Raw genomic sequence first — 21,560 nt, forward strand, 5'->3', positions numbered from 1 at the left:
GTGCAAGATGGGAGCAGATGGGGGGGGTGCAAGAGGGGAGAGAGGGGGGGTGCAAGAGGGGGAGAGAGAGGGGGGGGTGCAAGAGGGGAGAGAGTGGGGGGGGGTGCAAGAGGGGATAGAGTGGGGGGGGAGTGCAAGAGGGGAGAGAGTGGGGGGGGTGCAAGAGGGGAGAGAGTGGGGGGGGTGCAAGAGGGGAGAGAGTGGGGGGGGGTGCAAGAGGGGAGAGAGTGGGGGGGGGTGCAAGAGGGGATAGAGTGGGGGGGGAGTGCAAGAGGGGAGAGAGTGGGGGGGGTGCAAGAGGGGAGAGAGTGGGGGGGGTGCAAGAGGGGGAGAGAGTGGGGGGGGGTGCAAGAGGGGAGAGAGAGGCGGGGGGGGTGCAAGAGGGGAGAGGGGGGGGTGCAAGAGGGGAGAGAGGGCGGGTGCAAGAGGGGAGAGAGGGGGGGGTGCAAGAGGGGAGAGAGAGGGGGGGGTGCAAGAGGGGAGAGAGTGGGGGGGGGGTTGCAAGAGGGGAGAGAGAGGCGGGGGGGGGTGCAAGAGGGGAGAGAGAGGCGGGGGGGTGCAAGAGGGGAGAGAGTGGGGGGGTGCAAGAGGGGAGAGAGTGGGGGGGTGCAAGAGGGGAGAGAGTGGGGGGGTGCAAGAGGGGAGAGAGTGGGGGGGGTGCAAGAGGGGAGAGAGTGGGGGGGTGCAAGAGGGGAGAGAGTGGGGGGGTGCAAGAGGGGAGAGAGTGGGGGGGTGCAAGAGGGGAGATAGTGGGGGGGGGGTGCAAGAGGGGAGAGAGTGGGGGGGGGTGCAAGAGGGGAGAGAGTGGGGGGGTTGCAAGAGGGAGAGAGTGGGGGGGGTGCAAGAGGGGAGAGAGTGGGGGGGGGTGCAAGAGGGAGAGAGTAGGGGGGGGTGCAAGAGGGGAGAGAGAGGCGGGGGGGGTGCAAGAGGGGAGAGAGGGGGGGTGCAAGAGGGGAGAGAGGGGGGGTGCAAGAGGGGAGAGAGGGGGGGGGTGCAAGAGGGGAGAGAGGGGGGGTGCAAGAGGGGAGAGAGTGGGGGGGGGTTGCAAGAGGGGAGAGAGAGGCGGGGGGTGCAAGAGGGAGAGAGGGGGGGGTGCAAGAGGGGAGAGAGTGGGGGGTGCAAGAGGGGAGAGAGTGGGGGGTGCAAGAGGGGAGAGAGTGGGGGGGTGCAAGAGGGGAGAGAGTGGGGGGGGTGCAAGAGGGGAGAGAGTGGGGGGGTGCAAGAGGGGAGAGAGTGGGGGGGTGCAAGAGGGGAGAGAGTGGGGGGGTGCAAGAGGGGAGAGAGTGGGGGGGATGGTGCAAGAGGGGAGAGAGTGGGGGGGGTGCAAGAGGGGAGAGAGGGGGGGGTGCAAGAGGGGAGAGAGGGGGGGTGCAAGAGGGGAGAGAGGGGGGGTGCAAGAGGGGAGAGAGGGGGGGTGCAAGAGGGGAGAGAGGGGGGGGTGCAAGAGGGGAGGGGGGGGTGCAAGAGGGGAGAGAGGGGGGGTGCAAGAGGGGAGAGAGGGGGGGTGCAAGAGGGGAGAGAGGGGGGGTGCAAGAGGGGAGAGAGGGGGGGGGTGCAAGAGGGGAGGGGGGGGGTGCAAGAGGGGAGAGAGAGGGGGGGTGCAAGAGGGGAGAGAGTGGGGGGGGGTGCAAGAGGGGAGAGAGAGGCGGGGGGGGGGTGCAAGAGGGGAGAGAGAGGCGGGGGGGGTGCAAGATGGGAGAGAGGGGGGGGTGCAAGAGGGGAGAGAGGGGGGGGTGCAAGAGGGGGGGGGGTGCAAGAGGGGGGGGGTGCAAGAGGGGAGAGAGTGGGGGGGGGTGCAAGAGGGGAGAGAGTGGGGGGGGGTGCAAGAGGGGATAGAGTGGGGGGGGAGTGCAAGAGGGGAGAGAGTGGGGGGTGTGCAAGAGGGGAGAGAGTGGGGGGTGTGCAAGAGGGGAGAGAGGGGGGGGGTGCAAGAGGGGAGAGAGAGGCGGGGGGGGTGCAAGAGGGGAGAGAGGCGGGGGGGCTGCAAGAGGGGAGAGAGGGGGGGGCGCAAGAGGGGAGAGAGGGAGAGAGGGGGGGGTGCAAGAGGGGAGAGAGGGGGGGGTGCAAGAGGGGAGAGAGGGGGGGGGTGCAAGAGGGGAGAGGGGGGGGGTGCAAGAGGGGAGAGGGGGGGGGTGCAAGAGGGGAGAGGGGGGGGGGTGCAAGAGGGGAGAGGGGGGGGGTGCAAGAGGGGAGAGGGGGGGGGGTGCAAGAGGGGGAGAGGGGGGGGGGGTGCAAGAGGGGAGAGGGGGGGGGTGCATGAGGGGAGAGGGGGGGGGTGCATGAGGGGAGAGGGGGGGGGTGCAAGAGGGGAGAGGGGGGGGGTGCAAGAGGGGAGAGGGGGGGGGTGCAAGAGGGGAGAGGGGGGGGGTGCAAGAGGGGAGAGGGGGGGGGTGCAAGAGGGGAGAGGGGGGGGGGTGCAAGAGGGGGGGGTGCAAGAGGGGAGAGGGGGGGGGTGCAAGAGGGGAGAGGGGGGGTGGTGCAAGAGGGGAGAGGGGGGGGGTGCAAGAGGGGAGAGGGCGGGGGGTGCAAGAGGGGAGGGGGGGGTGCAAGAGGGGAGAGGGGGGGGGGTGCAAGAGGGGAGAGGGGGGGGGGGTGCAAGAGGGGAGAGGGGGGGGGTGCAAGAGGGGAGAGGGGGGGGGGTGCAAGAGGGGAGAGGGTGGGGGTGCAAGAGGGGAGGGGGGGGGTGCAAGAGGGGAGAGGGGGGGGGTGCAAGAGGGGAGAGGGGGGGGGGTGCAAGAGGGGAGAGGGGGGGGGTGCAAGAGGGGAGAGGGGGGGTGGTGCAAGAGGGGAGAGGGTGGGGGGTGCAAGAGGGGAGAGGGGGGGGGGTGCAAGAGGGGGGGGGGGTGCAAGAGGGGGGGGGGTGCAAGAGGGAGAGGGGGGGGGTGCAAGAGGGGAGAGGGGGGGGGGGGTGCAAGAGGGGGAGAGGGGGGGGTGCAAGAGGGGAGAGGGGGGGGTGCAAGAGGGGAGAGGGGGGGGGTGCAAGAGGGGAGAGGGGGGGGTGCAAGAGGGGAGGGGGGGGTGCAAGAGGGGAGGGGGGGGGGTGCAAGAGGGGAGGGGGGGGTGCAAGAGGGGAGGGGGAGGTGCAAGAGGGGAGGGGGGGGTGCAAGAAGAGGGGGGGGGGTGCAAGAGGGGAGAGGGGGGGGGGTGCAAGAGGGGAGAGGGGGGGGGTGCAAGAGGGGAGAGGGGGGGGGGGTGCAAGAGGGGAGAGGGGGGGGGTGCAAGAGGGGAGAGGTGGGGGTGCGAGAGGGGGGGGGTGCAAGAGGGGAGAGGGGGGGTGCAAGAGGGGAGAGGGGGGGGTGCAAGAGGGGAGAGGGGGGGGTGCAAGAGGGGAGAGGGGGGGGTGCAAGAGGGGAGAGAGTGGGGGGGGGGTGCAAGAGGGGAGAGAGTGGGGGGGGGGTGCAAGAGGGGAGAGAGTGGGGGGGGGTGCAAGAGGGGAGAGAGTGGGGGGGGGTGCAAGAGGGGAGAGAGTGGGGGGGGGTGCAAGAGGGGAGAGAGTGGGGGGGGTGCAAGAGGGGAGAGAGTGGGGGGGGTGCAAGAGGGGAGAGAGTGGGGGGGGTGCAAGAGGGGAGAGAGTGGGGGGGGTGCAAGAGGGGAGAGAGTGGGGGGGGGGTGCAAGAGGGGAGAGAGTGGGGGGGGAGTGCAAGAGGGGAGAGAGTGGGGGGGGTGCAAGAGGGGAGAGAGTGGGGGGGGTGCAAGAGGGGAGAGAGTGGGGGGGGTGCAAGAGGGGAGAGAGAGGCGGGGGGGGGTGCAAGAGGGGAGAGAGGGGGGGTGCAAGAGGGGAGAGAGTGGGGGGGGGTGCAAGAGGGGAGAGAGTGGGGGGGGTGCAAGAGGGGAGAGAGTGGGGAGGGGTGCAAGAGGGGAGAGAGTGGGGGGGGGTGCAAGAGGGAGAGAGAGGCGGGGGGGTGTAAGAGGGGAGAGAGGGGGGGGGTGCAAGAGGGGAGAGAGGGGGGGTGCAAGAGGGGAGAGAGGGGGGGGTGCAAGAGGGGAGAGGGGGGGGGTGCAAGAGGGGAGAGAGAGGGGGGGGGGTGCAAGAGGGGAGAGAGTGGGGGGGGGGTGCAAGAGGGGAGAGGGAGGCGGGGGGGGGTGCAAGAGGGGAGAGAGAGGCGGGGGGGGTGCAAGATGGGAGAGAGGGGGGGGTGCAAGAGGGGAGAGAGGGGGGGGTGCGAGAGGGGGGGGTGCAAGAGGGGAGAGGGGGGGGGTGCAAGAGGGGAGAGGGGGGGGTGCAAGAGGGGAGAGGGGGGGTGCAGAGGGGAGAGGGGGGGGTGCAAGAGGGGAGAGAGTGGGGGGGGGGTGCAAGAGGGGAGAGAGTGGGGGGGGGTGCAAGAGGGGAGAGAGTGGGGGGGGTGCAAGAGGGGAGAGAGTGGGGGGGGTGCAAGAGGGGAGAGAGTGGGGGGGGGGTGCAAGAGGGGAGAGAGTGGGGGGGGGTGCAAGAGGGGAGAGAGTGGGGGGGGGTGCAAGAGGGGAGAGAGTGGGGGTGGGGTGCAAGAGGGGAGAGAGTGGGGGGGGGGTGCAAGAGGGGAGAGAGTGGGGGGGGGTGCAAGAGGGGAGAGAGTGGGGGGGGGTGCAAGAGGGGAGAGAGTGGGGGGGGGGTGCAAGAGGGGAGAGAGTGGGGGGGGGTGCAAGAGGGGAGAGAGTGGGGGGGGGGTGCAAGAGGGGAGAGAGTGGGGGGGGGGGTGCAAGAGGGGAGAGAGTGGGGAGGGTGCAAGAGGGGAGAGAGTGGGGGGGGGGTGCAAGAGGGGAGAGAGTGGGGGGGGTGCAAGAGGGGAGAGAGTGGGGGGGGGGTGCAAGAGGGGAGAGAGTGGGGGGGGGGTGCAAGAGGGGAGAGAGTGGGGGGGGGTGCAAGAGGGGAGAGAGTGGGGGGGGTGCAAGAGGGGAGAGAGTGGGGGGGGTACAAGAGGGGAGAGAGTGGGGGGGGTGCAAGAGGGGAGAGAGTGGGGGGGGTGCAAGAGGGGAGAGAGTGGGGGGGTGCAAGAGGGGAGAGAGTGGGGGGGGGGGTGCAAGAGGGGAGAGAGTGGGGGGGGAGTGCAAGAGGGGAGAGAGTGGGGGGGGTGCAAGAGGGGAGAGAGTGGGGGGGGGTGCAAGAGGGGAGAGAGTGGGGGGGGTGCAAGAGGGGAGAGAGAGGCGGGGGGGGTGCAAGAGGGGAGAGAGGGGGGGTGCAAGAGGGGAGAGAGTGGGGGGGGTGCAAGAGGGGAGAGAGTGGGGGGGGGGGTGCAAGAGGGGAGAGAGTGGGGGGGGTGCAAGAGGGGAGAGAGTGGGGGGGGGTGCAAGAGGGGAGAGAGTGGGGGGGGGTGCAAGAGGGGAGAGAGTGGGGGGGGGTGCAAGAGGGGAGAGAGTGGGGGGGGGGTGCAAGAGGGGAGAGAGTGGGGGGGGGTGCAAGAGGGGAGAGAGTGGGGGGGGGGGTGCAAGAGGGGAGAGAGTGGGGGGGGGGTGCAAGAGGGGAGAGAGTGGGGAGGGGGTGCAAGAGGGGAGAGAGTGGGGGGGGGGTGCAAGAGGGGAGAGAGTGGGGGGGGGGGTGCAAGAGGGGAGAGAGTGGGGGGGGGGTGCAAGAGGGGAGAGAGTGGGGGGGGGTGCAAGAGGGGAGAGAGTGGGGGGGGTGCAAGAGGGGAGAGAGTGGGGGGGGTGCAAGAGGGGAGAGAGTGGGGGGGGGGGTGCAAGAGGGGAGAGAGTGGGGGGGAGTGCAAGAGGGGAGAGAGTGGGGGGGGTGCAAGAGGGGAGAGAGTGGGGGGGGGTGCAAGAGGGGAGAGAGTGGGGGGGGGTGCAAGAGGGGAGAGAGAGGCGGGGGGGGTGCAAGAGGGGAGAGAGGGGGGGTGCAAGAGGGGAGAGAGTGGGGGGGGGTGCAAGAGGGGAGAGAGTGGGGGGGGGGTGCAAGAGGGGGAGAGAGTGGGGGGGGGTGCAAGAGGGGAGAGAGTGGGGGGGGGGTGCAAGAGGGGAGAGAGTGGGGGGGGGGTGCAAGAGGGGAGAGAGTGGGGAGGGGGTGCAAGAGGGGAGAGAGTGGGGGGGGGGTGCAAGAGGGGAGAGAGTGGGGGGGGGGTGCAAGAGGGGAGAGAGTGGGGGGGGGGGTGCAAGAGGGGAGAGAGTGGGGGGGGGGTGCAAGAGGGGAGAGAGTGGGGGGGGTGCAAGAGGGGAGAGAGTGGGGGGGGTGCAAGAGGGGAGAGAGTGGGGGGGGGGGTGCAAGAGGGGAGAGAGTGGGGGGGGAGTGCAAGAGGGGAGAGAGTGGGGGGGGTGCAAGAGGGGAGAGAGTGGGGGGGGGGGTGCAAGAGGGGAGAGAGTGGGGGGGGGTGCAAGAGGGGAGAGAGTGGGGGGGGGTGCAAGAGGGGAGAGAGTGGGGGGGGGTGCAAGAGGGGAGAGAGTGGGGGGGGTGCAAGAGGGGAGAGAGTGGGGGGGGTGCAAGAGGGGAGAGAGTGGGGAGGGAGTGCAAGAGGGGAGAGAGTGGGGGGGGGTGCAAGAGGGGAGAGAGTGGGGGGGGTGCAAGAGGGGAGAGAGTGGGGAGGGGTGCAAGAGGGGAGAGAGTGGGGGGGGGTGCAAGAGGGAGAGAGAGGCGGGGGGGTGTAAGAGGGGAGAGAGGGGGGGGGTGCAAGAGGGGAGAGAGGGGGGGGTGCAGAGGGGAGAGAGGGGGGGGTGCAAGAGGGGAGAGGGGGGGGGTGCAAGAAGGGGAGAGAGAGGGGGGGGGGTGCAAGAGGGGAGAGAGTGGGGGGGGGGGTGCAAGAGGGGAGAGGGAGGCGGGGGGGGGTGCAAGAGGGGAGAGAGGGGGGGTGCGAGAGGGGGGGGGTGCAAGAGGGGAGAGGGGGGGGGTGCAAGAGGGGAGAGGGGGGGGGTGCAAGAGGGGAGAGGGGGGGTGCAAGAGGGGAGAGGGGGGGGTGCAAGAGGGGAGAGAGTGGGGGGGGGGTGCAAGAGGGGAGAGAGTGGGGGGGGGTGCAAGAGGGGAGAGAGTGGGGGGGGGTGCAAGAGGGGAGAGAGTGGGGGGGGGTGCAAGAGGGGAGAGAGTGGGGGGGGGTGCAAGAGGGGAGAGAGTGGGGGGGGGTGCAAGAGGGGAGAGAGTGGGGGGGGGTGCAAGAGGGGAGAGAGTGGGGGTGGGGTGCAAGAGGGGAGAGAGTGGGGGGGGGGTGCAAGAGGGGAGAGAGTGGGGGGGGGTGCAAGAGGGGAGAGAGTGGGGGGGGGTGCAAGAGGGGAGAGAGTGGGGGGGGGTGCAAGAGGGGAGAGAGTGGGGGGGGTGCAAGAGGGGAGAGAGTGGGGGGGGGGTGCAAGAGGGGAGAGAGTGGGGGGGGGGGTGCAAGAGGGGAGAGAGTGGGGAGGGGGTGCAAGAGGGGAGAGAGTGGGGGGGGGTGCAAGAGGGGAGAGAGTGGGGGGGGGGTGCAAGAGGGGAGAGAGTGGGGGGGGGTGCAAGAGGGGAGAGAGTGGGGGGGGGGTGCAAGAGGGGAGAGAGTGGGGGGGGTGCAAGAGGGGAGAGAGTGGGGGGGGGTGCAAGAGGGGAGAGAGTGGGGGGGGTGCAAGAGGGGAGAGAGTGGGGGGGGTGCAAGAGGGGAGAGAGTGGGGGGGGTGCAAGAGGGGAGAGAGTGGGGGGGGTGCAAGAGGGGAGAGGAGTGGGGGGGGGGGTGCAAGAGGGGAGAGAGTGGGGGGGGAGTGCAAGAGGGGAGAGAGTGGGGGGGGTGCAAGAGGGGAGAGAGTGGGGGGGGGTGCAAGAGGGGAGAGAGTGGGGGGGGTGCAAGAGGGGAGAGAGAGGCGGGGGGGGTGCAAGAGGGGAGAGAGGGGGGGTGCAAGAGGGGAGAGAGTGGGGGGGGTGCAAGAGGGGAGAGAGTGGGGGGGTGCAAGAGGGGAGAGAGTGGGGAGGGAGTGCAAGAGGGGAGAGAGTGGGGGGGGGTGCAAGAGGGGAGAGAGTGGGGGGGGTGCAAGAGGGGAGAGAGTGGGGAGGGGTGCAAGAGGGGAGAGAGTGGGGGGGGGTGCAAGAGGGGAGAGAGAGGCGGGGGGGTGTAAGAGGGGAGAGAGGGGGGGGGTGCAAGAGGGGAGAGAGGGGGGGGTGCAAGAGGGGAGAGAGGGGGGGGTGCAAGAGGGGAGAGGGGGGGGTGCAAGAGGGGAGAGAGAGGGGGGGGGGTGCAAGAGGGGAGAGAGTGGGGGGGGGGTGCAAGAGGGGAGAGGGAGGCGGGGGGGGGTGCAAGAGGGGAGAGAGAGGCGGGGGGGTGCAAGATGGGAGAGAGGGGGGGGTGCAAGAGGGGGGGGTGCAAGAGGGGAGAGAGGGGGGGTGCAAGAGGGGAGAGGGGGGGGGTGCAAGCGGGGAGAGAGAGGGGGGGGGGTGCAAGAGGGGAGAGAGTGGGGGGGGGGTGCAAGAGGGGAGAGAGAGGCGGGGGGGGGTGCAAGAGGGGAGAGAGAGGCGGGGGGGGTGCAAGAGGGGAGAGAGGGGGGGGTGCAAGAGGGGGGGGTGCAAGAGGGGAGAGAGTGGGGGGGGTGCAAGAGGGGAGAGAGTGGGGGGGGGTGCAAGAGGGGATAGAGTGGGGGGGGAGTGCAAGAGGGAGAGAGTAGGGGGGGTGCAAGAGGGGAGAGAGAGGCGGGGGGGGTGCAAGAGGGGAGAGGGGGGGGGTGCAAGAGGGGAGAGAGAGGGGGGGGGTGCAAGAGGGGAGAGAGTGGGGGGGGGTGCAAGAGGGAGAGAGTGGGGGGGGTGCAAGAGGGAGAGAGTAGGGGGGGGTGCAAGAGGGGAGAGAGAGGCGGGGGGGGTGCAAGAGGGGAGAGAGGGGGGGGTGCAAGAGGGGAGAGAGGGGGGGGTGCAAGAGGGGAGAGAGGGGGGGTGCAAGAGGGGAGAGAGTGGGGGGGTGCAAGAGGGGAGAGAGTGGGGGGGGGGTGCAAGAGGGGAGAGAGAGGCGGGGGGGGGGGTGCAAGAGGGGAGAGAGAGGCGGGGGGGGTGCAAGAGGGGAGAGAGGGGGGGTGCAAGAGGGGAGAGAGTGGGGGGGTGCAAGAGGGGAGAGAGTGGGGGGGTGCAAGAGGGGAGAGAGTGGGGGGGTGCAAGAGGGGAGAGAGTGGGGGGGGGTGCAAGAGGGGAGAGAGTGGGGGGGGTGCAAGAGGGGAGAGAGAGGCGGGGGGGTGTAAGAGGGGAGAGAGGGGGGGGTGCAAGAGGGGAGAGAGGGGGGGTGCAAGAGGGGAGAGAGGGGGGGGTGCAAGAGGGGAGAGGGGGGGGGTGCAAGAGGGGAGAGAGAGGGGGGGGTGCAAGAGGGGAGAGAGTGGGGGGGGTGCAAGAGGGGAGAGAGAGGCGGGGGGGGGTGCAAGAGGGGAGAGAGGGGGGGGTGCAAGATGGGAGAGAGGGGGGGGTGCAAGAGGGGAGAGAGGGGGGGTGCAAGAGGGGGGGGGTGCAAGAGGGGAGAGAGTGGGGGGGGGTGCAAGAGGGGAGAGAGTGGGGGGGGTGCAAGAGGGGATAGAGTGGGGGGGAGTGCAAGAGGGGAGAGAGTGGGGGGTGTGCAAGAGGGGAGAGAGTGGGGGGTGTGCAAGAGGGGAGAGAGTGGGGGGGGTGCAAGAGGGGAGAGAGGGGGGGGTGCAAGAGGGGAGAGAGGGGGGGGTGCAAGAGGGGAGAGAGAGGGGGGGGGTGCAAGAGGGGAGAGAGTGGGGGGGGTGCAAGAGGGGAGAGAGAGGCGGGGGGGGTGCAAGAGGGTAGAGAGAGGCGGGGGGGGTGCAAGAGGGGAGAGAGGGGGGGGTGCAAGAGGGGAGAGAGTGGGGGGGTGCAAGAGGGGAGAGAGTGGGGGGGTGCAAGAGGGGAGAGAGTGGGGGGGTGCAAGAGGGGAGAGAGTGGGGGGGTGCAAGAGGGGAGAGAGTGGGGGGGGTGCAAGAGGGGAGAGAGTGGGGGGGGGTGCAAGAGGGGAGAGAGTGGGGGGGGGTGCAAGTGGGGAGAGAGTGGGGGGGATGGTGCAAGAGGGGAGAGAGTGGGGGGGGGTGCAAGAGGGGAGAGAGTGGGGGGGGGGTGCAAGAGGGGAGAGAGTGGGGGGGGTGCAAGAGGGAGAGAGTGGGGGGGGGTGCAAGAGGGGAGAGAGAGGCGGGGGGGGTGCAAGAGGGAGAGGGGGGGGGGTGCAAGAGGGGAGAGAGGGGGGGGTGCAAGAGGGGAGAGGGGGGGGGGTGCAAGAGGGGAGAGAGTGGGGGGGGTGCAAGAGGGGAGAGAGAGGCGGGGGGGGGGTGCAAGAGGGGAGAGAGAGGCGGGGGGGGTGCAAGAGGGGAGAGAGGGGGGGGTGCAAGAGGGGAGAGAGTGGGGGGGTGCAAGAGGGGAGAGAGTGGGGGGGTGCAAGAGGGGAGAGAGTGGGGGATGCAAGAGGGGAGAGAGTGGGGGGGGGGTGCAAGAGGGGAGAGAGTGGGGGGATGGTGCAAGAGGGGAGAGAGTGGGGGGGGTGCAAGAGGGGAGAGAGTGGGGGGGGTGCAAGAGGGAGAGAGTGGGGGGGGGTGCAAGAGGGGAGAGAGTGGGGGGGTGCAAGAGGGGAGAGAGTGGGGGGGTGCAAGAGGGGAGAGAGTGGGGGATGCAAGAGGGGAGAGAGTGGGGGGGGGGTGCAAGAGGGGAGAGAGTGGGGGGATGGTGCAAGAGGGGAGAGAGTGGGGGGGTGCAAGAGGGGAGAGAGTGGGGGGGGTGCAAGAGGGAGAGAGTGGGGGGGTGCAGAGGGGAGAGAGTGGGGGGTGCAAGAGGGGAGAGAGTGGGGGGGGTGCAAGGGGGAGAGAGTGGGGGGGGTGCAAGAGGGGAGAGAGTGGGGGGGGTGCAAGAGGGGAGAGAGTGGGGGGGGTGCAAGAGGGGAGGGGGGTGTTGCAGGAGGGGAGGGGGGTGTTGCAGGAGGGGAGGGGGGTGTTGCAGGAGGGGAGGGGGGTGTTTGCAGGAGGGGAGGGGGGTGTTTGCAGGAGGGGAGGGGGGTGTTTGCAGGAGGGGAGGGGGGTGTTTGCAGGAGGGGAGGGGGGTGTTTGCAGGAGGGGAGGAGGGGGTTTGCAGGAGGGGAGGGGGGGTTTGCAGGAGGGGAGGGGGGGTTTGCAGGCAGGGAGGGGGGGTTGCGGAGGGGGGATTGGCGGGAGGGGGGTTGCAGGAGGGGAGGGGGGGTTTGCAGGAGGGGAGGGGGGGTTGCGGAGGGGGGATTGGCGGGAGGGGGAGTTGCGGGAGGGGAGGGTGAGGAGGGGTGGGGGGTGGCGGGAGGGGGGGTTGCGGGAGGGGAGGGTGGAGTAGGGGTGGGGGGTTGCGGGAGGGGAGGGGAGGAGGGGTTGCGGGAGGGGAGGAGGGGTTGCGGGAGGGGAGGAGGGGTTGCGGGAGGGGAGGGGGGGTTGCGGGAGGGGAGGGGGGGTTGCGGGAGGGGAGGGGGGGTTGCGGGAGGGGAGGGGAGGGGGGTTGCGGGAGGGGAGGGGGGGTTGCGGGAGGGGAGGGGAGGGGGGGTTGCGGGAGGGGAGGGGAGGGGGGGTTGCGGGAGGGGAGGGGAGGGGGGGTTGCGGGAGGGGAGGGGGGTTGCGGGAGGGGAGGGGGGGTTGCGGGAGGGGAGGGGAGGGGGGGTTGCGGGAGGGGAGGGGGGGGTTGCGGGAGGGGAGGGGAGGGGGGGTTGCGGGAGGGGAGGGGGGGTTGCGGGAGGGGAGGGGAGGGGAGGGGGGGTTGCGGGAGGGGAGGGGAGGGGGGGTTGCGGGAGGGGAGGGGGGGTTGCGGGAGGGGAGGGGGGGTTGCGGGAGGGGAGGGGAGGGGGGGTTGCGGGAGGGGAGGGGAGGGGGGGTTGCGGGAGGGGAGGGGAGGGGGGGTTGCGGGAGGGGAGGGGAGGGGGGGTTGCGGGAGGGGAGGGGAGGGGGGGTTGCGGGAGGGGAGGGGAGGGGGAGTTGCGGGAGGGGACGGGGGGTTGCGGGAGGAGAGGGGACGGGGGGTTGCGGGAGGAGAGGGGACGGGGGGTTGCGGGAGGAGAGGGGACGGGGGGTTTCCGGATGGGAGGGGAGGGGGGGTTGCGGGATGGGAGGGGGGGTTGCGGGATGGGAGGGGGGGTTGCGGGATGGGAGGGGGGGTTGCGGGATGGGAGGGGGGGTTGCGGGATGGGAGGGGGGGTTGCGGGAGGGGAGGGGGGGTTGCGGGAGGGGAGGGGGGTTTGCGGGAGATGGGGGGGGTTTGCGGGAGAAGGGGGGGGTTTGCGGGAGAAGGGGGGGTTTGCGGGAGAGGGGAGGGGTTTGCGGGAGGGGAGGGGTTTGCGGGAGAGGGGAGGGGTTTGCGGGAGAGGGGAGGGGTTTGCGGGAGAGGGGAGGGGTTTGCGGGAGAGGGGAGGGGTTTGCGGGAGAGGGGAGGGGTTTGCGGGAGAGGGGAGGGGTTTGCGGGAGAGGGAGGGGTTTGCGGGTGCGGGGAGGGGTTTGCGGGAGCGGGGAGGGGTTTGCGGGAGCGGGGAGGGGTTTGCGGGAGCGGGGAGGGGTTTGCGGGAGCGGGGAGGGGTTTGCGGGAGCGGGGAGGGGTTTGCGGGAGCGGGGAGGGGTTTGCGGGAGCGGGGAGGGGTTTGCGGGAGAGGGGAGGGGTTTGCGGGAGAGGGGAGGGGTTTGCGGGAGGGGAGGGGGATGCGGGAGAGGGGGGATTTGCGGGAGATGGGGGGGTTTGCAGTAGAGGAGGGGGGTGGGGGTTTGCAGGAGGGGGGGTTTGCAGGAGGAGGGGGTTTGCAGTAGAGGAGGGGGGGGCGGTTTGCAGGAGGAGGGGGTTTGCAGTAGAGGAGGGGGGGGGTGGTTGCAGGAGGGGAGAGAGTGCGGGGGGGAGAGACTGGGGCGGGGAGGAGGGAAGAGAGCGGGGGTGGGGGGGGGTTGTCAGGAGAGAGACTGGAGGGAGAGGGGGGACTGGGTGGGGGGAAGGGCAGGGTGGTGTGGGGAGAGGGAGGGGGTGCAAGCTGGAGGGGGTGGATTGGTGGTGGGAGGTGAGGGAGTGAGACAGGGAACGGGGAAGTGACAGAGGGGATGGGAGTTATTGATAGGGGGATGGGATAGACGGGAGGGAAAGGGGCTAGGGGAAAGGGAGGAAGCGGGGAGCCGGGGTGGAGTGAGAGTTGGACTGGAGCATTGGGCTGGTCCGCAGCCAATCTGCCAACCCCTTGATCTGATTCACTGGGCTGTATCTGTGTTCCCTACACGAGCAATGTGCCTCTCCCACAACAACCCTCTTCCCCCATCACCAACTGTAGCAATCCTGAATGTGGCACTTCTCGGCCTTTTGTCTAAGATCAAGTGTAATATCGACATCCTGCACTTGGTTCAAGTCATGAGGTTACACTGAGGCTTCATTTGAAGCAATTTTTTAAAGCGGCATCTCGACCTTTTGGCTAAGATGCAAATGAGATCAAGCCTTGGAGAAGGTGCTATTCCTGCTCCAATCAGCTTGGATCATGTCGATCAAGCCCAAGACAGGAAGTCAGAGCCCTGTCTTGTCAGCTTGGATCTGGAATGTCTCATTTGCTGAAACTATGAATTGGACTTTTATTGGATTGAATTGGATATAAACAGAAAAACCCCCTGAATGCGGCGGTTTTGTTTTTCAGGGATGCGATGTCCCTGCACAAGATTCTGTCCGAGAGGATTGCTGAAGCGCAGGAGCTGCTGGGGAGGGCAGAGGCGCTCACTCGCTGCCGTGCTGGCGGGGTGCAGGGTGGAGCCAAGCTCTGCAGCAAGCTGAAGGCGGAGCTCAAGTTCCTGCGGAAAGTGGAAGCGGGCAAGGTTTCTGTGAAGGAGTCGCACCTGCAGAGTACGAACCTCACCCACCTGAAGGCGGTCATTGAGTCGGCGGAGAGCCTGGAGGATGTGGTCAGCCTGCTGCATGTTTTCAACTACCAGGAACGCTCTGGGGAAAAGCAGTCACTGGTGGTGGACGTGGTCGCAAACGGAGGCCTCACCTGGGTCAAAGCCATCGGCCGGAAAGCCGAGGCTCTGCACAGTATCTGGGTGGGGAGAGGCCAGTATGGAGACAAAAGTATCGTTGAACAAGCAGATGATTATTTGGAAGCAAGCAAGCAGCAGCTGGTGCAGTACAGCAATCCGCACATTGTGTTTGCCTTTTATAACGGCATTTCTAGCCCCATGGCAGAGAGACTGAAGGAAATGGGGCTCTCAGTACGGGGAGATATCGTAGCTGTGAACTCAATGATTGATTTCACAGAGGAGGCTGATAATTGGGCTGACTCTGATGAAGACTTGGAGGAGCCTCTGCAAGTGACAAAGGTAGATCGATCTACAGTCGTTGCCAGGGTTGCTTTTCCTGCTGAAGTTAAAGTGGATTTCTGCAACCGTGTCAATTTAGACATCACCACTCTGATTACGTTTGTATCGGCAGTGAGTCACGGTGGCTGCTGCTTCATCTTTAAGGAGAAGGTGCTGACGGAGCAAGCTTCCCAAGAGAGGGAGGAAAGCGTCTTGCCCAAGCTGCAGGCCTTCATGAAGGGCAAAGAGCTGTTTGCATGCGAGTCGGCGGTGAAAGATTTTCAAGCCATTCTGGAGACATTGGGTGGCCCTGGAGAAAAGGCCCGGGCGCAGAAGCTGCTGCAGGAAATCACAGTTGTTCCAGACCAGCCTTCTGAACGGGCCTCCAGATTGGAAGCCAGTGCAAAAATAAACAGCCGTTCTATTACTATCTTTGGCACTGGAGATGCCTTGAAGGCAATCACAATGACCGCAAACAGTGGCTTTGTCCGAGCCGCAGATAACCAAGGTGTGAAATTCAGTGTGTTTATCCATCAGCCTAGGGCCTTGACAGAAAGCAAGGAGCCAACAGCGACTCCTTTACCTGGGACTGCCTTTCATGAGAGAATCTCCAATGGTGGCTTAGTGAGATAGAGATGTCTGGTAATTAACGTTGTCATGGCAAAGGGGTTTGGGGGATGGTTTTGACTGTGGGCACTGATTTAAAACTGGCCGTCACATTTCAGCCTCTTGGACATCCTGATTTCCTTTCCATTGATGTCAAATCTTGTAGGGTGTGTAACAGGCAGCTAATTCAATATTGCTAGTTTCACACCATCACCGACAGTTAGAATTACCCCCCCCCCACGTCACTGAAGTATGTACAACCAATAATAAAAAAATATTCACATTGGCAGCTAACAGCCATTTGGTCAGTCCTTGACCTTCTAAATCTGGATGCAAAAGACACCACACTGTTTAAACAAATTAGTGTGCAATTCTCAAAAGCCATCTTTAGTGATGTTTCATTGGAGTACATAAGTTCAACAAGGTTGCAATAGCTAAAATTGTGATGAAAGCAGACGGCTCCTTTCATTGTTTTCTGTTGAAAGGCCAGTACCCGTTGGGGTCTGATGAAAGGCTATTGGGGTCCATGGAAATCAAGCCTTGAAACTTCAGGAAGTTAAAGTCTTGAATTGGTTATCCGATGGGAGATGCAACTAAAGAATTTGTTTTCTAATGCTGAGCTTGGGCACTGTCTAGCTGGTGCCTTCATATTCAGCTGAGAATGAAAAGATGTTTGGTGGGGTGTGGTAAAGCAATACCTAAGGACAATGAATAATTTTATTTTTGTTTTCTGGGAATTAACAGACAAATAGGGACAGCAAAATAGGAAAGAAGCGGTGGAAGAATTTTAAGAATAGAATTTGTAGGATTAAAAGGAAGGAAAGAAAATAGAAAAAGAATGGAACAGGAACCGGGTAATGGGAGATGGTGAGTGGATCCAGATGTAGATCATCAGCAACATTGCAGGTTGAAGTATTCAAATGATGCAGAAAAACATAATGGGAACTGAAATCTTGCAGTCTTTTTTTTGTTTGTGGATTGTTTTTGCAGCAAGGTGCTATTTGTTGTACAGTTAGGAACAGGACTTTATTCAGTGTGGAGTTGGCTCTCATCTGCTGGCATGTTCCTGTTTGCAAAGTGCACAATAAAAGCTTATCATATATGCTGATAGAAAGCTACATTCTTTACAGTTAATCTATAATCTCTAATACCTACAGATCTATGCCACAAATCTTTTGAAGGTTAAAAAAAAAATCAACATCTCTGGGAAGACCCTGAATGCAGAAGAGGGGAGTCCCATTCTCCCGCCCCTTGTCCTATCCTCTAGCACAAATTTCCAGAGCATCCGCTATTTCTTCCCCAGCTTTTCTTCAGCAGGTCTTGGAGATTTGTCAGCCTTAAGTCTGAATATCTTGTGTGTGAATACTGACCACATGTATTGACCTCTATAACCCCGGTATCTATAACTTTTAGTGAAAACTGAGATGAAGAGCTTACTAGCTTCTTGCTTTCCACAGCAAGTTTACCCATCACCCTGATACTAGAGGGTCTATCAGCCTTTTAATTACACTTGTCTTTCTAGCCTTCCTTACCCTCATCATTTGTGTAACCCATATTATCCCAATTCTTTTACTACCCCTATTTTTCCATGAAACCCTTTTGGAATGAGACCTGACCTTTTTAAGTGTCAATGCAAGCTGGCCACACTGAAAGTGGTTGTTCCTTTTAAAGCTGATAGATAAGAAATGGTTGATCTCAGTCATTGAGTGCTATCTCAGTCATTGAGTGCTACATCAGTGCCACATGCATTTATCCACTGTCACCAAGGGAATACAGAACAATACCGATTGGGATATTGAGCTCTTTCAACCTACACCATGGGCTTCAATTAGTGGCTTAAGCCTGTGCCAGTTTGGGATTCAGCAGTATCCAGACTTTGGCCATTGTACTTGATGTTAAAGACCAGCAGCCAGTACCCGAGCTAGAATGTTGTTGGATTCCAGTTGCCATTAAGAAGCAGTAATTGAGGGACGTCAATGTTAAAGTTGTGATAGAGCTTGATATCCATGTTGATAAAGATTAATAAGGGTGCTGAACTCTGGTAGGATCAGGCAAACACTCTTGTTCTTGTCAGCAAGCTCATGCTATCCTAACCCGTTAGGATAACATGAGCTTGCTTCAGCTCCGGAGCAAGCTCCGACTCTGGATGTTAGAGGTTCAGCAATGCTTCCAAGCTGAAATAAAATTTGAAAATTTCTTAATTGTGATTCACAGCAAGTAGCTTTATTTGAAGGATCTAGGTAACCAGAATTCAATTCGGCAAAAAACATGTAAAATTTTCAATGAAAAGTTCAGCACTTGACACGGACATCCATCTACAATACACATTTTGAAAAACTGCCCATCCAGATAGCAGTCTAACTTTTACTCTTTGAAAGAGTGCAGAGGAGAATTGTGAGAATTATAAAAGGTTGGAGGGACTTCAGTTACATGCAGATACCAGAAAAACTGGGGACTGTTCTCTTTTGAGCAGAGAAGGTTAGGGTAAGGAAGATATGTTCAAAATAATCTGTGGTTTTGAGAGAGCAGATAGGGAGAAGTGTTCCAGTGGAAGAAGAGTTGGTCACCAAAAGACACAAATTTAAGATAATGGGCAAAAGAACCTGGGTCGTGAAGGAGATTTTTTTTATACAGTAACTTAAGGTCTGACTGAAAGGGTGATGAAAGCAGTTTCAATACTTATCGCACAGTTATAAGTAATAGAAAAATGTCTAAGTGTTGGGAAAAAGTAGGACTAATCAGATGGTTTGCCAAAGATTCAATATAGGAGCAACGGGCTGAAATGTCTTCTGTGTTATTTAACTATGATTCAAATGATTGCATACATTTTGGACAAATGCAAAAGTCATTTGCCCCACTCCATTCAGGCCAGTGTATAGTTATTCAACCACATGCCACCTATAAATTCTCTAGGGAAAGTTACATTTCTTCAAAAAAGTGAAATCAAGCATTGCGATTATTATCCCTCATTTCTCTTTCTTGACATAAATTGATCCCTTTCCATTTTAAAGTAATCAATTAGCCTCAAAACAATTATCTCTGTGAGTCTATTCTATAGGAAGGAAAGAAAGTCACCCTACTATGCACTTGCAACCAATCTTGTGCTTGCTGTTAGCTTGTTTACTTAACCACATCTGTACGCTGTGTATTCTGTTATTTTGCAGTGCAGTGTCATGTCTATGTCGGCTGCCTTTTTTTCTTCAGGAAAAAGTGAATTTAATTGCTTGGACTTTGCTTTGTAATTCAGGCCCCTCAGACTTGGATAATACAGGATGAAAAAAAAATGTTTTACTGATTAGGTACCATCATTGATCTACATTCTCAGTTAAACCTGTTTCATTTGTGACCAGTGCTCATTCGCTGCTACCTTTGCATCTTATTTGCCTCTTTGACAATGGCTTCACATTCACCAGATCTGCATTTGGAGCACGGAGATAATCACTCCAATTCTTTTACTTTTTCTTCACGTTTTATTTCAGATTTTGCTTGGGCAGATATTTGGATTGGCAGCATGCAGTGTTGAAGCTAGATGCATTGCCTGGAAAGTAGCTTTATAATTTTGTCGTTAAGTATCTGCTGTTATTGGATGCCTTGTCACAATGTACAGTCCCCACCACTTACACCATCCACACTTGGGCACTAACCATTTCCCATTACAAAGAACTTGCTTGTAATGCATTAAGTGCATTGACTATTTTAGACAATTTGATAAATACTTGTCTTGTAAATAATTGTGTTAAATAATTGACCGATCGCTAAAAGTTGCACCAGAGGTGACTCAAGGCCATTTAAAAAAAAATGAAACCAACTAAGCTCTAGATTTTATTTCTAGAGGGATATAATTGAAAAGTCAAGAGATTCTGCTAAATCTGTACTGTACCTTGGTTAGACTACACTTGGAGAAAGTGCAGAGAAGGTTTATACGGGTGATATCTGATATGTGCGGGTAAACATATCAAAGAAATAATTCACAAGCTGGGTCTCTTTCTCTTGAAATAAGATGACTGAGGAGTGACCTAAAAGGTCTTTAAAATTCTGAAAGGTTTGGATTGAGTGGATTCATCTTTATCTGCTTAGGGATTGAATTTTACTGGAAGTGAGGCCTTTTCATGTCATAATTGTTTACTAATGCAGACTTTGATATGTATTAACCTTGAATTGCACTCGATTGAATCCAAATCTGTCAAATCTTAGACAATAATTGATCCAAGACTCCTAAAGATGTTCTCCTTCCCTACTTGTGTAATTCAATGTCATTGGCAAAGATGCCATGCTAAAGACGCCTTATATCACATGTAGAATGTGGTCTGGATTCAGTGTTCATTACACCTACAGCTGTCCGGTGATGACTCAGTTATCAGGAGTCTGAGACAATAAAGCACCTTATACAGGAAAGCAAGTAACTGTGTGGCCTTTTTAATCAATCAGATTGAAGAATCCTCACTGAGTCATACTGATTCTAAATCAGGAAGTGTGAGTTGGAATATTTAATTCAATGCAAAATCATGTACTGATGGCAAAGTAGAGAGGGAAAGAAATATTGAATTAGAGAGATAAGGGACAAAGTTATTTCTGTTTTTTTTTATTTCCAATACTAAAATCCAAACAAATGCAACTCTAAATTTATAATTTTCAATGTTTTGTGGTTATTTGGCAATTAAGATTTATTATGCTGTTAATTCACTTAAACTTGAATGAACAAGCCTTGACCTGCTGTATGTTTAGTGGGTATTGAGTGGTTAAGAACTGAAAATTCACACCCTGACAAGGCTATTATATCAGCAGGCTACTTTATCGGACACCATGTGCAGAGCATCAGACTCTGGATTTCCATGTTTCACTATCATTTTGCATGCTTGGACTCCAGAGGTTTGTTAACATCATGGTAGAAACCAGTAACATTCAGTTTTTTTTAATTAGAATCTGATAATCCAGGTATTTATTAAAATTAATGAAACCACAGGTCCAGTGTTTAAACCAAAATAATTTTACTACAATGAAATCAAAAGCATGACTCTGAATAACTGCATCTATGTTATGTTAAACACAATTGCTTGTAATCTAAATAGAACTTCAAATTTTCTTTTACAGTCATTGACACACAGTCCCTACAAACCCATGTCAGATATTTATCAGAAATTGGAAGATTGAAGGACTGTTCCAAAAATTCATTTAAGGGCTGTGATTTCTTGGACCTTGCGCTTATTCCCTGTAAGGCTGTCTCTTCAAATCTCATCCAGCTATTCCCAGTTGTAGACTCCTTGTTTAACACAGGCATCACCAGCCACCTTGGGTCAGAAACTCTCCTGATTGTACTGTTCTTTGACTCTTGGATCTTGCATCTTAAAACTCCCTCTTTCTCCTCCTCAATTTGGCAATCCAGAAGTTCAACGTGCTGTTAGGACTCCTTCAGTAACTATTTTAGCCAACGCAGAAGATTTAATTGATTCCTGTTGGACAGAGATGTTTCCTGCATCCCAGCTTGTTCTAAAACTAAATAAAGGAAAAGCCCTACTTCAAACAGAACACACTCTCAATCATTCCACCCCTATAATTAACTTCTGATTGACCCTGCTATTCTATTGTTTATCTCCCAGGGAACATGGTCACATGATCATTTACTGAAAGTCAGCAGCTTTACCAGAAATCCCCAATCAGAGAAAACCAGTCGTTAAGAGGCCATCACACCAACTTAAAATATAGTTATTTTTCCCACAAGCACATGGGCCATCACAAGTTGCTGTTCAAGCATCACTGTTATTCTTACCAAGCTTCCACTTTGTTAAAGCATAATGAGTATGATCTAGTAGTTATGTTTTCCCAGAATTTCTTCAAATCTGTGTAAGTTAACGGATAATGATTTGGTGAATACCCATGGAAATTCAACTCCATAATCTTTACGAGGGAGGTCATGCCTCACAAATTTGGTTGAGTTTTTTGAGGAGGTGACAAAAATGATTGACGAGGGAAGGGCCGTGGATGTCGTCTACATGGATTTTAGTAAAGCATTTGACAAGGTCCCTCATGGCAGGCTGGTGCAAAAGGTTAAATCTCACGGGATCAAAGGTGAACGAGCTAGATGGGCACAGAACTGGCTTGGCCATAGAGACAGAGGGTAGCAGTGGAGGAGTCTTTTTCTGATTGGAGGTCTGTGACCAGTGGTGTTCCGCAGGGCTCTGTACTGGGACCTCTGCTGTTTGTGGTATGTATAAATGATTTGGAAGAAGATGTAGCTAGTCTGATTAGTAAGTTTGCGGATGACACACAGATTGCTGGAGTTGCGGATAGTGATGAACATTGTCAGAGAATACAGCAGGATACAGATAGGCTGGAAAATTGGGCGGAGAAATGGCAGATGGAATTTAATCCAGATAAATGCGAAGTGATGCATTTTGGTAGATCTAATGCAGGGGGGAACTATACAATAAATGGCAGAACCATCAGGAGTATAGACACACAGAGGGATCTGGGTGTGCAAGTCCACAGATCCTTAAAGGTGGCAGCACAGGTGGAAAAGGTGGTGAAGAAGGCATATGGCATGCTTGCCTTTATTGGACGGGGCATAGAGTATAAAAGTTGGCATATGGTGTTGCAGTTATATAGAACGTTGGTTAGGCCACATTTGGAATACTGCGTCCAGTTCTGGTTGCCACACTACCAGAAGGATGTGGAGGCTTTGGAGAGAGTGCAGAAAAGGTTTACCAGGATGTTGCCTGATATGGAGGGTATTAGCTATGAGGTGAGATTGAGTAAACTAGGATTGTTCTCCCTGGAAAGACGGAGGTTGAGGGGCGACCTAATAGAAGTTTATAAAATTATGAAGG

General features: G+C 59.3%; 1 protein-coding gene across 2 annotated transcripts in view; it reads left to right on the forward strand.

The window, feature by feature from the left end:
• c7h7orf25 (chromosome 7 C7orf25 homolog) overlaps positions 1-20,660 on the forward strand; it is a 32,489-nt gene extending 11,829 nt beyond the window's left edge. For both annotated transcript variants that reach the window (XM_078216543.1, XM_078216542.1), the window contains exon 2: positions 13,476-20,660. In XM_078216543.1, coding sequence (XP_078072669.1) covers positions 13,483-14,763 — 1,281 coding nt within the window. In that variant the 5' untranslated portion in view covers positions 13,476-13,482 and the 3' untranslated portion in view covers positions 14,764-20,660. The remainder of the gene's footprint in view (positions 1-13,475) is intronic.
• The last annotated feature ends 900 nt before the right edge of the window (positions 20,661-21,560 follow it).

The sequence above is a fragment of the Mustelus asterias genome, chromosome 7 (genome assembly GCF_964213995.1).
Source record: "Mustelus asterias chromosome 7, sMusAst1.hap1.1, whole genome shotgun sequence".
Taxonomy (NCBI): Eukaryota; Metazoa; Chordata; class Chondrichthyes; order Carcharhiniformes; family Triakidae; genus Mustelus; species Mustelus asterias.